This window comes from Lepidochelys olivacea (assembly GCF_965140295.1).
Source record: "Lepidochelys olivacea isolate rLepOli2 genome assembly, chromosome: 8".
NCBI lineage: Eukaryota > Metazoa > Chordata > Testudines > Cheloniidae > Lepidochelys > Lepidochelys olivacea.
This window is the reverse complement of record NC_140418.1, coordinates 94,223,740-94,242,071: the sequence shown is the minus strand read 5'-3', so window position 1 is coordinate 94,242,071 and position 18,332 is coordinate 94,223,740. Positions and strand designations below refer to the sequence as shown.

At 41.3% G+C, this 18,332-nt stretch overlaps 1 protein-coding gene across 5 annotated transcripts in view; it reads right to left on the bottom strand.

The window, feature by feature from the left end:
* Nucleotides 1–18,332, bottom strand: part of DAB1 (DAB adaptor protein 1) — a 685,851-nt gene that overhangs the window by 88,280 nt on the left and 579,239 nt on the right. For all 5 annotated transcript variants that reach the window (XM_084636865.1, XM_084636866.1, XM_084636868.1 and 2 more), the window contains 2 exons: nt 9,638–9,777; nt 7,547–7,645 (listed from right to left, as the gene is read on the bottom strand). In XM_084636865.1, coding sequence (XP_084492991.1) covers nt 7,547–7,645; nt 9,638–9,777 — 239 coding nt within the window. The remainder of the gene's footprint in view (nt 1–7,546; nt 7,646–9,637; nt 9,778–18,332) is intronic.

The window sequence follows — 18,332 nt, the reverse complement described above, 5'->3', positions numbered from 1 at the left end:
TAGCTTTTGGCTGCAGTAGTAACATAGCATAACACATCCCCTGTTGACATAAATGCCCCGGCCGAACGAGTGTGACAAAGGCAGCTTTTTTTAGATTAAACGTGTATTGCAACACTGTAAAGGAGGAGGCATTCGTTTGGAATATGGTTAGTTCCTGGGTGCACGTCAAGGGCAGGAAAACATTGGGTGCAATTCATGAAAAATTAAACACAACACAGTTAGAGATATTAAGCATACTTTGTGTAACTGCAGGCCAATGCACCGAAAAATTTTGCACCTGGGACTGTAACAGCAAATTAAGGGGCACCTTAGGGTCGGTGGTTTTCCAAACACACACAGAGGTATTGGTAAACACATGGGCCTTCGTGGGGGCGTATTCCAAAGCCTCCCCTTCCCAGCAGATGTGTTGACCCATCTCATAAAAGTGGCCTGGCATCTCCCCTTTTTTTTTTACACATTATTTGGGGGGGCTCCCTAGGCCACAATTGCCAGGTGTTGTCCTTTGCAATCCATACGTGCTGATGGTTAGTGGCCGTGGTTAGCACATACCGCTTAATTGTGTTATTGGGGGAGCCACCTCCCACACGTCGTGATGGACCACCCAATCCTGGATAATATGTGAGGCCACATTTTTAGGAAGCTAAGCCACAATTGCCCTTCCCTGCCAATGAATAATTGACTTTTTTTTTTTTTAAACGATGGTTAATTTTGAACAGTGGTAAAATGAACAAAGGAGGCCCAAAACATAGGGAACCCTAAGATTTTCAGAGAGAAATGCCACCATATATATGCTGTTTTGCCCTGACAAATTTTGAAGTCTTTAAGCAGCAAGAGCGGTTCCACCACTTTTGTTTGGGGTGTTTCTGGGCTTTTGCTATTACTGCCTTGTTTTGCTAACAGAGGAAAAGGGGGAAAAAGCAACAACGTAAATGCACCTATTAGGGAAACTGAGGCACATACAACAACTTTTAAAATGATTAGTTGTTTTGTTCCAGCCCTCCCTGGCTTTCGTTATAGATGTTGTTTGCCTGGTTTAGGAGGTTACAACAACAATATTATATTCCAAGATTAGTAATTGCTATTGCTTGCTAAAGGGCTTTTTATTTTACTTTTACTTCAGGCCACCACAGGAGGAATTGGGTTTGTTTTCATGGGATTCAGGGGAGGTTCGGGGCCATCTACCAGGTATTTTGCTGTGGCCCTGCTGTGTTTATCCAGGGTATGCATTTTTTTTCAAGGCACCTTCTCTTCCGCCTTTCGCCTCCCGGATCCCTAACCAGGATCTGGTTACTTTGACTCGGGTCTGTGCACTCCAGGTGGATGCCGGAGCACTAGGTTTGAGCATGGGTTAGAAAATCATAGAATCATAGAATATCAGGGTTGGAAGGGACCCCAGAAGGTCATCTAGTCCAACCCCCTGCTCAAAGCAGGACCAATTCCCAGTTAAATCATCCCGGCAAGGGCTTTGTCAAGCCTGACCTTAAAAACCTCTAAGGAAGGAGATTCTACCACCTCCCTAGGTAACGCATTCCAGTGTTTCACCACCCTCTTAGTGAAAAAGTTTTTCCTAATATCCAAAAAAAGTTTTTCCTAAAAGTCTTAACATAGGTTTAAAATACAATGTAGACGCTCAAGCCCCGGGTTCCCTAACATGGGTCAGCTGACTTGAGTCCTACTAACGTGGGCTTACATTGCAGTGTAGACTAGTGACATGCTTGATTGCAGGTTCTTAAAGGAGATTAGATGCTGTGAGTATCTCAGCACAGGACACAGCCTTACAGGGAGGCACATGCTAACCATTGACAAATATTTGAAAAGTATGAGTTTCAAGATGGGAGAGAAGCTGTTTAGGTTGGTCCAAGGGATATAAATAGGAGAGGCATAGCAGAGAGGTGTTATTAGTGTTATTTATAGAACTTCTTCTGTAATGCTATAAATGTACTAAATTATTCCACATTTACATCGCAAACTCCTTACAAATTCTTCTCTTATTTTTCCTTGGCGAGAGAAATTCTTCCCATATGATATCCTACCCTACCTCAACCCCCTCCTGGAATAAGATTACTTGGAGGGAGAAAATCCAGATTGCTGGAATTCTGTGTTATTAAAATCAATATTCTTCAATGAACATTAGGTCTGGACCGTACTGAAGTCAGTTATAATGCACAGACAATCATATGCAAGATTTCCAATAGTAATCCAAACACAGCCTTTCATCTATAATGAATTATGGAGCAGTTCCTCTAAATCATCTGTATGGAGTTGGCACTGGAGTTGCCAATTTAAAAAAAAGTGCTAGTTTTGAGCTTCAAATTGATATTTTACTCTGATAAATTAAAATCCAATATGAACCAATAAGACACGAACCATACAGAAGCATACATTTTTCCTGACCGTTTTCTCCTTTTTGTCTGAGATCTGATCTGCTGCCACCACAGCTCATGTAAGAGCAACACAAGCTAATGACAAGAGCCAAGGACTGACATTTTGGAGAACTAAATAACCTTTCCAAACAAATGAGTAATGCGGCCCGAGGTAGCGAATGTAATTAGGGAGGATGAAAGCATCCTCTTCCAGGGAATACCTGGAGGAGAGGGCTTGGGAAAAGGAAACTTTGCCCATACTGTTTTCTCCCCTGTGGAATGAACAGGAGGTTCTGTCCCTAAGCTCCACAGATCTCTGTGTTCCACATGGATGGCAGGGGAATCTGCCTCAGGCAACAGATGCCTGTGCAATCTGCATGTAATCACTCTCTGCATTGGCTCTTCCTTCCCATCCACATGGCAGTGCAGATCAGTTACAACCAAGCAACCATGGTTTCCCCAGCTGTGGCGGCTTAGGCTCACAGGATCCCGCATTAAAGGAGTTATGAGTGTCTTGTTTCAACCCAGTTTCCTCTCTGAGGAGATTTTTCACTATCAGGGGCCTCGCACCTTGCGTTATGGCAGCAGAATCCAGCTACTCAGAGCTGAATTTAGCTCTCCAATCACTAAACCTCGATTACTATACAGCTTTCCGATCACAACTGCCAAAATGACTGCGTCCACCCTTTCTCTATCCTCCGCACTACTCATGAGGCCGCATGAGAAAAACACTAGGTCACTCTTAAATCCTTGTCTCCTGTGCTACCAAAAGCATCATGGAGACAAATCACCAAACTGAACCAGTACATAGGGAGATTTGTTATTACACCTCTACCCCAATATAATGCGACCCGATATAACACGAATTCGGATATAACGCGGTAAAGCAGAGCTCCAGGGGGGGCTGTGTGCTCTGGCGGATCAAAGCAAGTTCGATATAACGCGGTTTCACCTATAACACGCTAAGATTTTTTGGCTCCTGAGGACAGCGTTAAATCAGGGTAGAGGTGTATTAGGGCTGTCAATTAATCGCAGTTAACTCACACGATTAATTCAACAAAATTAATCGCCATTTTAATCACACTGTTAAACAACAGAATACCAACTGAAATTTATTAAATATTTTTGGATGTTTTTCTACATTTTCAAATATATTGATTTCAGTTACAACACAGAATACAAAGTGTACAGTGCTCACTTTATAATATGATTTTTATTACAAATATTTGCACTGTAAAAATGATAAACAAAAGAAATAGTATTTTTCAATTCACCTCATACAAATACTGTAGTACAATCTCTTTATTGTGAAAGTGCAACTTACAAATGTAGGTTTTTTTGGTACATAATTGCACTCAAAAACAAAACAATTCAAAACTTTAGAGCCTACAAGTCCACTCAGTCGTATTTCTTGTTCAGCCAATCATTAAGACAACCAAGTTTGTTTACATTTACAGGAGATAATGCTACCCACTTCTGATTTACAATGTCACCAGAAAGTGAGAAAAGCAGTTTGCACGGAACTTTTGTAGCTGGCATTGCAAGGTATTATGTGCCAGATATGCTAACCATTCATATGCCCCTTCATGCTTCGGCCACCAATGCAGAGGACATGCTTCCAATGCTGACGATGCTCATTAAAAAAAAATGCGCTAATTAAATATGTGACTGAACTCTTTGGGGGAGAACTGTATGTCTCCAGCTCTGTTTTACCTGCATTCTGCCATATATTTCATGTTTTAGTAATCTCGAATGATGACTCAGCACGTTATTCATTTTAAGAACAGATCTGACAAAACACAAAGAAGGTACCAATGTGCGAATTCTAAAGATAGCTACAGCATTTGACCCAAGGTTTAAGAATCTGAAGTGCCTTCCAAAATCTCAGAGGGATGAGGTCTGGAGCATGCTTTCAGAAGTCTTAAAAAAACCAACATTCTGATGCGGAAACTACAGAACCCGAACCACCAAAAAAGAAAATCAGCGTTCTGCTGGTGGCATCTGACTCAGATGATGAAAATGAACATGCTTTGGTCCACACTGCTCTGGGTTGTTATCAAGCAGAACCCATCATCAGCATGGACGCATGTCCTCTGAAATGGTGGTTGAAGCATGAAGGGACATATGAATCTTTTGCGCATCTGGCATGTAAATATCTTGCGGCGCTGTCTACAGCAGTGCCATGCGAACGCCTGACTCATTTTCAGGTGACACTGTAAACAAGAAGCAGGCAGCATTATCTCCTGCAAATGTAAACAAACTTGTTTGTCTAAGTGATTGGCTGAACAAGAAATAGGACTGAGTGGATGTGCAGACTCTAAAGTTTTACATTGTTTTATTTTTGAATATAGGCTTTTTGTACATAATTCTACATTTGTGAGTTCAACTTTTATGATAAAGAGATTGCACTACAGTAATTATATTAGGTGAACTGAAAAAACTATTTCTTGTGATTTTTACAGTGAAAATATTTGTAATAAAAATAAATATAAAGTGAGGACTGTACATTTTGCATTCTGTGTTGTAACTGAAATCAATATATTTGAAAATGTAGAAAGAATCCAAAAATATTTAAATTATATTGTATTCTATATTGTTTAACAATGTGATTAATTGCGCGATTAATCACGATTAATTGTTTTAATCGTTTGACAGCCCTAGTTATTATAGTTGGGGTTGGAACCACGACCTGTTATTAAGGTGGGCCAACACTTACCATTACAAGACCCTGTTTTCAGTTGCTTATAACCTGGCCTAATGTTAACCGCTTGGGTTACAATTTCCCAAGCTGAGGTCTGCCTCAGTCTGATTATCTGGGGAAAACCACAGCCAAAATGGCCCAGCTGTTTCTGAGAACAAAGCCATGGGAAAAACACACTGGTTTGCACATGCTAAAAAATTATGGGTGACCCCTTACATTTCGGAGCAGGGATTTGAAATTTGGAAAGCGGGGGCCTTTGTGCCAGGGATGTGTCTGTGGCCATCTCTGTGGAAATCCACCCACCCTTGGCCAAGTGATGAGCTTTGGAAAAACAGCAGTTGGCTCATGCTCCATAGAGACTTGTTTTAGGCAGTTAAATTATCTGAAGACTCCATCCACACTGGCCGTGCTCTGGCCAGGGCTGGGCATCATGTTCCCTGCAACTGCCGTTCTGGGCTGCTGCAGGCTGCATTGGATCCAGGCACCTGAAATGAAACCAGGGAGCCTGTTTCTTCTTTGCTTTCAATGACCCTTTTCTGCGCATAGGCAGCGTGGAGGAGGAATCCTGATTCCAGTGCAGAGGGGGTCAGAGCTGGACCTGCGGATGGGGTGCAGGTTTGTGACAAGGATCCTGCTCAAGGGTGTCGGAGCCTTCAAAGAAGTGGGGGAGCCGCTCCCCGGTCTCCTCTTCACCCCAACACCGCTCCCCTTAGGGCCCGCCCCGCCTCTTCCCCTGGAGGCCCTACCCCCAGTCAAGCCGGAAGCTGGAGTGGGGCCAGGGAGCCTGCCCCCCAGCCTGAGGAAGGGGTGGGGGCTGAGAGCAGCCCCTGGCTCTGCTCCCCGGGCCTCCCACACGATGGGCAGGTAGAGAGTCCATGGCTCTTACCATGGCTGGGCTGTGGCTCTGAGGGCCCCCCCGGCCAGAGCCAGGTCGGGGACAAAGCTGAGCGGGCAGCTGTGGTGAGCTGGTGCGGAGTCGCACACCCTCCACCTCCATCTGCCCTGGGCAGCCCAGGGGGCGGGGACACAGCCGAGCACTGCTTTCAGCCCCCCCTGTACCGTGGGCAGGTGGTGGGTCCACATGGCTCCCACAACTGCCCGGTTCTTTGGCTGGGCTCCACTCTGGCCTGGCCAGGGGATAGGGTCTGGGGGGAAAGAAGGGGAGTCCGCCATGGTGAAAAGTGGATGGGCCAGCCCGGTACTGCAGCTACTGGGCTGGAGAAGCCTCCATGGAGCCAGTCTACAGACACAGTAACTATGTCTACGTTGCAGTGCGTTTCCTAGCTCAGGTAGACAGACACACACTAGCTCTGCTTGAGCCAACATGTTACGAATACCAGCATAGCAAAGGCTAGCACAGGAGGTGGCTTGGACTAGCCACCTGAATAAAAGCCTACCCAGTCCCCCGGGTACGTAAGTCAGCCAGTTAACCTAAGTTGCTACATTGCTATTTTTAGTGGGCTAGCTTGTGGACAGCTAGCACATGTTGGGGTACCCGAATTGAGAAGAATGCTCCCGGCTACAGTGTAGCTGTATCCTTGGTGGCCTCATAGGGGAAGGAGAATTCCTTCCTCGTCCTTGCCCAATCCTCATCCCGCTCCTCTAGCTACGCGCAGGGCACAGAATGTAAACCTTTGCGATTACTGTAGGACCCAAAGCATATCATGTTATTATTTACCTAATATTTCCATAGCTACCATATTCTTATTTGTGAGCACAATTCTATTTGCTTTGATATCTTCTACACAGAGATAATTCTCTGACAATGGTCAGTCTTTTCTGTTTGTGGCCAACTGTGTGTTTATAAGCAGGTTCTTTATATTCACATTTCTTTGCTGTAAGAACCTTTACTTCTGCTTTCTGAAACTAGGGAATATCATTATTGATAACATCAAACAGTATCATACAATAAGGAGGAAGATGAACTGTTCTTTTTGCTAGAACTACAACACATTTTCCTCCCAAGCAGGAAAAGCTGCATTTTCCTCCCAAGCAAATTGATGGTATTTTCTTCCATTATATTTTAACAATTTTAAAGCAGGTTAAATGTGAAGTGCAAACAACTTATCACAGCAGCTCTTTAGTATGCACTACATCAAGGCTGCCAAAAGACCAGCATATTCACCCTCACCTCTTCAGCCTAAACCAACATGATCTGAATGTAGAGCAGTTATTTGACTCCTCCATCCACAATACCTTATGGGCCCAAACAGAGAACATGTAGGCACATGAGTAACATAACTCATGTTATTAGTTCACTGAGGTTCTCAGGATCAGGCTCTATAACAAACTCTAGTGTAATTCCCTTGCACCTGAGTCAACTAACGGCTTGCTTTGATATATGATAAAGCTTTATCAAGTTTGTCAGATGCTTTATGTGTTCCCATGTTAGTCTGATATTACTGCCCAGCTAGGAAAAGCTTTTATGGATACATCCATCACAAGATTCAAGTTTGTTCCATCATGTGATTATTTTACTTACTCCTGTCTTTTCATCAAAGATTTTGATTCCTCCAAAGGAGACAGTTAAAAATATTTTCTGTTTATGTTCTCCTTTCGAACGAGCCGCAGCAACAATTCCCTGTTGAGACAAAGAATGGTTGGGTTGATTTCTCTACTTTTTGTTTTATTTTCTGGTAGGTGCCCACACATCAAAAAGCGGGGGCATCACTTCAGAGGAGCTGAGCACCTGATGCTTCTCTCTGGCTTCTGGGCACGCTCAGCACTTCTCAAAATCAAGCCCAAGCTCTTCCTTACTATATGCAGCCACAATTTAAAGGCCAATCCAGGTTGAGCCTCCCCCTCACCATCGTCTTCTGCCCTTCCCCCCCCCGCCGATACTAATTTTCTTCATGTTCCTCACAGCCTGTTCGATGCACGATCCACACAGAAACGTACCAATTCCCTGAGCCATACAGTCCTCCTTGGAATTTGTTCTTATTTGAGCTGAGATTTCTAGGAGGCTTTTTCGCTCTGCAAATTTATTTTTTCTTGCTTAGTTTTTTAATAAGGCAAGAGGGAAAAGGCTCTCTTTTTCATGGAACAGAATGAGCCAACTGACCTTTCATTTTTAAAGAAAGATCTTCTTTACAAGTTCACAATGCCTGGACTGGAAAATGTAGTGCCTTTTCTGTTTATTCTCCTTTTGTCTAGTGGACTTACCCTATTATTGGATTCTTCTGTCCAGTGGGTGGACTTGCTGTTTGTGCATTCTGTATATTATTATAGCTGAAACATAACCTGGCATTCACCTAGCAACTTCTCTTTCCATCTTCAGAGTCCTACTTCTATCAGTTACCAATGCTATCAGCCTAGGATTCAGTGTCACAAATTACATTTGTGAATAAATAAAAATGCTTAGCCTAATGCTTTGCATCTTCAAAATGCTTTACAAACATTAACTAATTAATCCTCATAACTCAAGTATGAAGTCAGTATTATTATCCCCATTTTACAGATAAGGAGACTGATACACAGAAAGGTTAAGTGACCTGCCCAAGGCCATACAGCCACTTAATGTCAGAGCCAGTGCTAAAACTCAGGAGTCGCTGGTTCCCAAGTTCCCCACTCAGACATGAATATTAAAATGAAGAGAATGATTCCCTCACGTTACATGGTGAGAGCTAGGAGCTTAGCTCAAAAGACAAGTATATGCATTTGTGAGACCACCAGCTCTGGATGGAGCTAATTGCCTCACGTTACTTAGGTAAGTCTCTCCATTACGCTAACAGGAATCCAGCATCTTGGAGATATGGAAATGGCATTCCTGTTGGAGAAAGATCAAAAAAGCCTAGCCCGATGTCCTAATAGCCACAGGTCTCCCACACAGCTTGTTGGCAGATGGAACCAAGCAATGAATGGAAAAGGGCCTACATGCAGATAAATCAGATTAGAGTTTTGTGGCAGATGCTGTTTTGAGAAATTAAGGGCCCTCCTTTAAAACAGATTCCCTCTTTCCCCCCATTACAAAATGCTCGTAGCTCTTTTTCAATCTACTTATAAGGAAATATTTACAAAATTGCTGGACCATGAGATGTGTGTTGCACTTCACTACTCATTCATGCTGCTTTATGTCACCTCCTGCTCCTTTCCTTCAGCTTGTCTGTTATCCATCTAGATTGTACAGCTCATCAGGGCAGGGACTGTCTTTTCTAGTTCCGTAAAGTGCCTACCACATTATGGACACTATTTATTGTGTTTTTCTGACTATAAAAACTAGAGATGGGACAACACCTCAAATCTAAGCCCCCATATTTTAGGTGGGGTATTGGGGGGAGAGGGGACACGGGAGGAAAAGAGGAAGTTAGATTAAAAGTCTAGGTTAGAGCCAAAACCACTGCTAGAGCTATCTTGGATTCCTAACATCAGAATGTGAAGCAACTCCCAACTTATCAACATCAGAGTCAGGACCTTGTACAGAACTATCCAAATTCTATTTTATGACAGCTGTGTGTACAGTGGTCTAAGTGAAAGGGAATTTGATCCAATGCCATGGAAGTAAAATGACAGAGTTCAATCTGAAATTCTCCCCACTTGATTCTGTAACACCTAAACATTAAAAGTTACACTGCACCTTGAGTTTCATCATGGAATCTTGGCATAACTTGTCTCCTCGCGCTGCAGAAACCTCATCTATACCAATCAGTTTTGCTTTGTATCGGACACCATCACCTTTAAACCTCTTTATTAAAGTGGCTTCACTGCGATCCTGACCTGAAAAGACAGAAGTGAAAATTTGAAATTCACGTGACCGAAAAGAAAAAAATAAACAAACACTCACAAGTAAGTTTAAGGTTAAATTTATGTTCATGCCTCAGTACCTGAGCATGTGAGTATCTGCATAAAATTAGGAGAAATTTACAAGTGTAATAAAACCTATATTCCTCAAATGTGTACACAGTGGGATTGCAAGTTTATGAAATCTTCTGCATGAAATTTGCCAGCTATGTCAGTTTACAGAAATAAGAGATGAGCCTGAATCAAACCCATACACCTGAACACTTCTGATTAGTGCAGGATGTTGGAAATCTCAATCCAGATCAGAATTTTGCATCTTGAGTCCACCTCTAATAGAGATATGATACTGCCTCTCTGTACTCCAACTTATCCAATTGTACTACTAATATTTGTAATGTCAGGATTTGTATTTTATCATTTCCATTTCACAAAATCAAAAAAATAAATTACATCGTCTGTCTATACAACTTTGTTGCTCAAAAGTCATAGCAACTACTGCTTCCGGGTACTATTCTTTTTGTTTCTCAATACATAGTAACAACATAAATGTCAACAGGAATTCACACAGAGTCACTCAGAGCCTAGAGGAGGAAATGGTGATTCTTATTAAAAAGGAATTTGCTTTGAGTGAGACAGTTAGGTGCTGAGAGGGCAAACAGAAACAAGTGACAGAGCAAAGCTGAGAATCAAAAAAACTATAACAAACTACGAGAAGGAGAACTTTCTTAGAAAGACAGCAAACAGATGAGCTCCCAAGTGGGGTTATTCCTGAGCATTTACAGAAGCAAGGGTAGATTCTGTACCTTGAGTGGTTGGGGAAAATAGCTTTTTGAGAGCTGGTTGAAGACCTTGATCAAGAACCCTGACGTTCTTGATTGGGAATGGTAATACAGCTTTGCGTTTGCGAGAGATTGCAAATGCAAATTAGAGAATATAACAGCAGGAGTCCAACAAACCTAGTGATTATTGAAATGGTGAGTTCCTGAAGAAAGTTCAAAGAAGAAGACAGAATTGAGAGTCTAGACACTGATTGGTTCCAGTAAGAGAAGCGGGCATTTCTAAAAGCAAGCTGCATCAACTACACACAAAATAGCTACTAACGCAAAATAGAAGTGCAGTGCTCCCATTCTTCTGTGAGAATTAGGAGAGTTACACATTCACATGCTGCTTTCCATTTTGCAGAAGCAGGAGAGACTCTGAGAAATTGAATCAGGTGGACCACATCGCTACAAGGTACAAACCAAAAAGAACACAGTAATGTAACAGATAAAGAAAGACAAGAATATGAGGGTGGGAGAGAAGAGGATAGGAAAAATGAAAACCCATAATGAAATAATGACAGGCCCAAGTGACAGTCTTCAGATACAAATCTGAATCCAAATCTCCACAAAGTTCAGAAGTGTTTGGACCTGAGGTTCTGATTCAGGAACAATCTTTAGCATGCAGTAATTGAACCTGCTCCTGGAAAAGAAAGCAAGGGATAAGGTGAGTCCAGTATGTCCTCACGAGCGACAACTGAAATATCTAAAAGATCTGCGAGGTAAAAACAGATCAGAAAAAGAGTCCAGGTTTTCATTGAGAAATCCAAACCCCAGAACCTTAAAACTTCCAGTTTTCCGATGAAATTTTTTAGATTTTTTGAGAAGTCAAAATTTTCTGCAGGAAAAAAAAAATCCCATTTTCTGACCAGCTTTACTGAGAAAGAAAGATTAAAAGGGCTACATAAAAATTAGATATGCTGAGCACTTCAGTGGCAGAAGTATATGCTTAGAACCTCTGAAAATCAGGTAACTTGCTTAAGTGCCCACCGGTGGATTTATACTCTTATTATTTATTGTTTACATTATGGTAACACCTAGAAGGCCTAGTCATGGATCAAGACCTCATTGTGGTAGGTGCTGTACTAACACAAAATAAAAGGATGATCGCTGGCCCCAAATGACTTATAATCTAAGTAACTAACAATCTAATGTTAGGCACTCTAGGTTGAAAAATCTGGTCTCTGTCTCTTCCGGCTCTGATTTCTATTTTAAAACTTGCATTTGAGCACTTTAAAAAATGACTCTTACAAAGAAAAACTAATAGCTGCTTCTGTGCTATTGGCTGCTAATGTGTAGAATCTAGAGACTTTTTAAAAAGTAATGAATAACTATCAACTCAACTATATTTACATACATTCCAAGCTGATTAGACTTCTTCCCTCAATCTATGATTCGCTAAATCTACATGGTTAAAGTCCTTCTAACATTTTCATCAGGAAAAATACGTAGCGAACATGCACAAGAAAGAACATTTAAAAATGAAGGACTCATTTCGGTTCCTCTTCACCCAGAGTACTCACAAGCACTACAGTTCACACTATGAACAAGTGACCTGCAAAATTCCATGGCAAATATTAGCTCATGGCAAATATTTTATGGCTGAATTATAACCCAAAAAATAAGGGCAATGACAAGCAATCCTTGTCATTTACCTCCCTCCCTCAATTAGGTTTACCTTCTGCTTTCCCAAAAGGGATTAAATAGGGGAATGAGTCTTCATGCTTTTAAATGATATTTGATAAAAGACTAATGGCAGATAGATTATGAGTCAGAAACTGTAAGTAATGTTAAAATTATGGCTTAGGGAAATGCTAAGGCAGATGTCAGTATCGACAGCTAAAGCAATGAAAGAACATTTGCTACACTAAGCCCTGAAAAAACATCTGGATACACAACAATGCGGAGCCAGATCAGTGGGCTTTGCTGCATGCCTGTCACATGTGTAAACAACATGCCTAGTCAATTTTATGTTGCAGTAAATAAAATCCAATTCAAAAAGCATTCACACCAACAGTTTCCAATCTTGTATCTTCATTATAGCAAAAGCAGCTGTTAGTTAATATTAATATTGCCATCAGTCTAAGCTCATAAGTGATCTAGAATGCTTTCTGTATCTGCATCATGATCATTAATTTGTACCCAATTCAGATATTTGTAAATTTATACCCCAGCCTATGATCATTTTTTCTGAATGTACTCTAATTCACAACACGAACACTCTCACTAACATACATTTTATGGCGCTGTATGCTTACAGGCAACACCCATTTCATTTATGTACATTCAGCATTTATTAAGAAGTGGATACAGCAGAATGAAGTGCTTTTTTGATATATGATGGGGAATGGTCAGCAAATTGAGAATGATGTAGGAACTGTAAAGTGTGCTGGAAATGAAAAATGAGTGAAGACTACAAATTCACGAATAAAAAAACCTGTAGACTTTGTCTAAATTACAAAACCAACCATGCTGCGGGACCTAGTTACGACATGGTATCTATCTATCCCAAGTTCTTACAGTGGTGCCCATCAATGTAGTACCGGAAGTCCTAGTAGTCTCCCAGCATAGTTACCAACATGTTTCTTTCACACAGTGTGGACAGGACAGGTCCCTATTTTTACTGTTTTCCCAATTCCTGGTTAAGGCGTAACCTTGTTTCAACTGTATTGCAGTATTATCCTGCTGTAAGCAAGCTCCCCAATGCAGCTGACTTTATAGCATAGATAGGACTTTAGATTTAAGGTAAAGGAATGTCTCATTTGAATGATGGGCACTTATGCAGCAGACAGTCCAGACTCTCATTCAATATGCCACCATTAAAAGGGAACTTTTTAATTCAAGTTCTTGAGCAAGGTCCTCTCTGTTTTAGAAATAGCATAAATAGTGTATACCTGAAGTATGGGGTTGTGATTCTGTTCCTGGCCAATGGGAGCTGTGGAGTTGGCGCTCAGGGTGCGGGCAGCATGTGGAGCCCCCGTGGTCACCCCTACGCCTAGAAGCCTGACATACCGGCTGCTTCCAGGAGCTGCACAGAGCCAGGGCAGGAAGGGAGCCTGCCTTAGCCCTGCTGTGCCATCAACCGGACATTTAAGAGCCCGTTCAGTGGAATTACTACGCTGTATTTTATTCTGTACAACAAACAGATCCAGCCTTACTCTCCTTCCCCCCATCTCTTTCTTTTGCTCCTCCTCAGCCCCCCCACAATCCTCATCCCTTCTTGCACTCATTCACCCCAAATCTTCCACACTACCACTCCCTTCCCATTTGTTTTCTCCTGCTTCTTCTCGGGCCCAAGCTTCCCCATCTGTTTCATGTCTCTCAGTTTTATTGCTCATGTGGACTATGAGAAACTACATAGAGAAGAAAAGGAGTACTTGTGGCACCTTAGAGACTAACCAATTTATTTGAGCATGAGCTTTCGTGAGCTACAGCTCACTTCATCGGATGCATCCGATGAAGTGAGCTGTAGCTCACGAAAGCTCATGCTCAAATAAATTGGTTAGTCTCTAAGGTGCCACAAGTACTCCTTTTCTTTTTGCGAATACAGACTAACACGGCTGTTACTCTGAAACCTGTCATTATACATAGAGAAGCTTCAGCCTGTAGTTTTTCACTTCCAGCTATGCCTTCCAGAAAAATGCAAATTATCTTAAAAGGGTGGAAGTTCCCAGATAAACAATAAAGCTTTTAAAGCAAATTGAAGCCTGTTTCAGATCTCAAAATGTTGCCAGACTATACTGTTCAAATTAAATACAGTTTTAACAAGAGAACATTTCTTTCTACATCACACATCTGCTGAGAACTGAGTATAGGATTCTACAATTCTCCTGCTACAACTGATACTACAAGATGCCTGATTATCATGGAGGGCAGGTTGCTAATTTAGGCTTCAATCCTGCAGATATAGGGGTCTGTCCAGAGCTCATTGCCAGATTGAAGGCTTGACAATTATTTTGTTTTACAGGCTGTTAAATGGCTTCAGAATTTAAATGACGTAAGAACAAACTTTTACAAACCCCAAGTCCAAAAAACATTTTTCAAGCATTTGTTCTAAAATCCCACTGTAAACAGCTGTTTGTAAGCAAACATCTGTATTCCTACACAGTAAAACCAAGGATCGAAAATGTAAACTAAAATTGGATTGATTTTTATAACCCAGGCTCAGAAAAATACAAAATGGAAAAGAACATTAAGTCCACACAAATCTGATTCTAAAAATTCATTCACTTTCTATTTCTAAAGATTTCAGAGTTAAGATAGGCAAAAATGTTTTGTTTGCAGCATATGTATTTTAAATTCACAGTGGTCCTTTACTATGTAAATGCATTGGTAATGATCAAGCCTATCCCCATATACGCTGCAGTTCTCCTTTAAGCCAAACTACATGTTCCAGCTGGATCCACTGTTCCCCTGTGACCTTGAATGGTGTGACCTTTGCAGTTGAGTTAGAACATTAAACCTAAACCTCTTTACCCTTTTCACTCAACTGATAAATCCCCAGAGCCTTTCAACATAACTGTGTTTCTGCATCCAAAGTAGAGACATCTTTGTTATCATGGACAGGATTTAAGACTGTTTTATCTAGGTCTATAAATCAACAATAAAAGTAAACAGATAGTTTGCACATGTCTAGTGCATTTTATTCAAGGCACTGTATTTTACAGTAATTAAATTAAGACAAGCAACACCCTGTAAGGTAGATACAGCAACACCCCACATTTTACTACTGGGGAATGTGTGGAACAGAGGTTAAGAATTTGCTAAAAATCACAAAGAAAACCAGTGGCAGAGCCAAAAACGAAATCCAAGGTCCTGCCTCTCAATTCTGTGAGGTTACTGCTACACATGCTCTCTATAAACTGTTATAAAGATCAAGTGAAAAATAAGTTATTGCAGCCAATCCAATTTTAACCATATTAACTTGACAGCAGGCAGTTGAGATGCTTCCAAGACTCCTACCCACAAGAAGTTGTTACTTAAACTTGCTTTAGGATTCTGCCAGCACTGATAGAACAGAACAGGGTTACAATTAGAACAGCATAACAACTGCAGTTGAATACATACTTTGATTTGCAGACTTACTCCAGAACTATGATTTCAGCAGGTAGTATAAAGCTATTTTAACGAATGTACACATTTTTTGACTATTAGACTCCAGCTAATCCACTGAAGATTAGAGATTGACAAAATGGTCATCCGAGGTTTATCCTCCAGCCACTTTACATCAGTTGACAGTATGTATCAGTAGGACTCACACTCAGTTGTGGGCCAGAATATGAAGTCCCACCTGACCTTGGCTCCTGGTCTAACAGAGCTCCATGTTAATGTTGTATCAACGTGCTAACTTTGTATTACATTCTGTACATTCACTTGGAGACTTTGCAAATGGGTGTATTTCATAAGCAGGAATAAAAACAACAAACCATCATAGAAGAAAGCAGTTTTATTGTAGCTTTTTCTTTATGCTAATATACTAGACTAAACAGTGTTTTAACAGCATCCAGTAATCTAAACGGATAACCCTGGAAATGGCTATATTCTTTATTTAAATGTGTATCCCCCCCTCAGGGCATAATGCACATTTCTTGATTTTTAAGTGTATAAAATATATAGTGATGTTATCAGCGAAGTCAATAACATGCCTCCAGGAGTCAATTCTCTGAAGAATGACACACCACTGTCTTTTATACTAAAAAACTGTCAAATTTGTAGTCACCATACTTTCAAATTATAAACTGAAATGACATTTTTATTTTTAGATTTCACAGAGATCTAAACCAATGGCACACAATTGTAAACAGTCTACATTTTCATGGAGACAATTAGCATTTCTACAGCACTGAGGCAGTGAAGAATACAAACAAACACTACAGCTCAGAATGACATCTAAGGCAGTGCATACTGGACATCATAGGTAAAAGAGTTAAATGCTAAGTAAAAGATGTTTCCCATTCAGTGTGTGTATGTATGCCCCCATCCATAGAGGTATACACACACACAAACACACACACACACAGCACAGACCTTCAGCTGGTGTAGACTGTGTAACTATATTAAAGGAAGTTTACTCCAACTGAAACCTGCTGAAGACTTGGTCCACCATTTTTTAACATAATCATGCATTTAAAGTTCAATTGAGCATAAAATTCAATATTCACGTGGAGCTATATGCTCTATATGTTTTCTTTTCTTTTTCTTTTATATACACAATATTACATTAACAGCTCTAATAAAACTCTTACTCTAACAGGAATCTGTCCTGCAGTCAGGCAAGTTTTCCCCATTGATTTCACAGGAATTGGATCCAGAAGAAGCAAGCCGCACAAAATGTTTGTTGAGACTGCAGTATCTTAGAAAACACAGTCCAAATTACTTTCCAGTTTCTTTTTGGTGTGTAAAAGACAGTCTGGTACAGGGAGCTTAAACAATTTTTCAAAACCCACACAAAACAAAAAAAGAAAACAACAAACAGGAAATTTGCGGAATCTTATCAAATTTCCTCGTTTCCCCCTCTAGTGAACTTGTGCATTTCTGGAAGAAGAATTTCTAAATATCTAGATTCTGCATCCACACTAAATTAATTGGGAACAGGATTGCTAGATGCCATTGTGGTATTTCTAGAATAGCAATATCATTCAAAGACATGGAGATACAGAAAAATGTTTTTTCTCTTAACATATTGCGTTTATTTTAGTTTTATTACTGCAGCAAAGTGAAAATATGTAATTATATTAATATTTGAAAGACAGCAGATAAGTCTTCTCAGTATCTCCTGCACAAAGCTAGACAATAAAGCAGCAAAGCCTTGCACTATATGTGCATAAAGTTTATTTCCTATATCATCAGGATAATTCTTCTCTAACAATGTATTCAAACAGGCTTCCCACAGAATTTGCTGTTCATTATTACAAGGTTATTTAGCATTTAATTTCTACAGTCCATAACATATCTCAGGAGACTATAATATATATTTTATTTTACACACCAGACAAATAAGCTTAGTACTGGGTGGACCTCATGGGCAGAGCACAGGGCTGTCTACCCTGCATGTCCCCTGCCATGTACTTCAGGAGGTGAGGCAAGCCTTGCCACCTGCTTCTCTTGCTTTCTTCTAGCGGCTCCTGCAGTCCCTCAACCCTGGGCCTCTAGAAGTCATCATCAGGCCCTCGTCCTGCGAGCCTCCCTGGCTGCCCACAATGTGCCACACCATGCAACCAGTTTACCTCTGCACTATGTCCAGAAAACATCTGTACATGCTCTTGCTTCACGCTATCCACTTCCTCACCCTCATGTCCCACCTGATACCAAGAGGGCTGCCACTGGAGGAGGGCAAGGAACCCCAGTGGGCCAGCCTGTAGTCCACTCTGGTTCCATGGCCCATCGGGCATATTATTTGGCAGCTGCTCCATGGAGCCATGAGCGTAGGCATGTACCTGGAATGGTTCACAAAATCCCCCTGCACGTGTCCCTTCTGCTGTGAGAGGGAGATCCTGGTGCACATCTATGTAGGGTGCATCCAGTTGCAGCCCCTCTTCCTGAACCTCTTACTGAGGTTCCTGCTGCACTTTTCCCTGCACCGCCTGATAAATGCAGTGGGCCCACACAGTCGCAGGACCTCTTTGTCAGTCTCCTCCCTGTGCTGGCCAAGATGGCCACCCATCATACCAGGAGGAAGAAGGTGGATGGGGTGTGTGCGCTCCGTGACTGTGG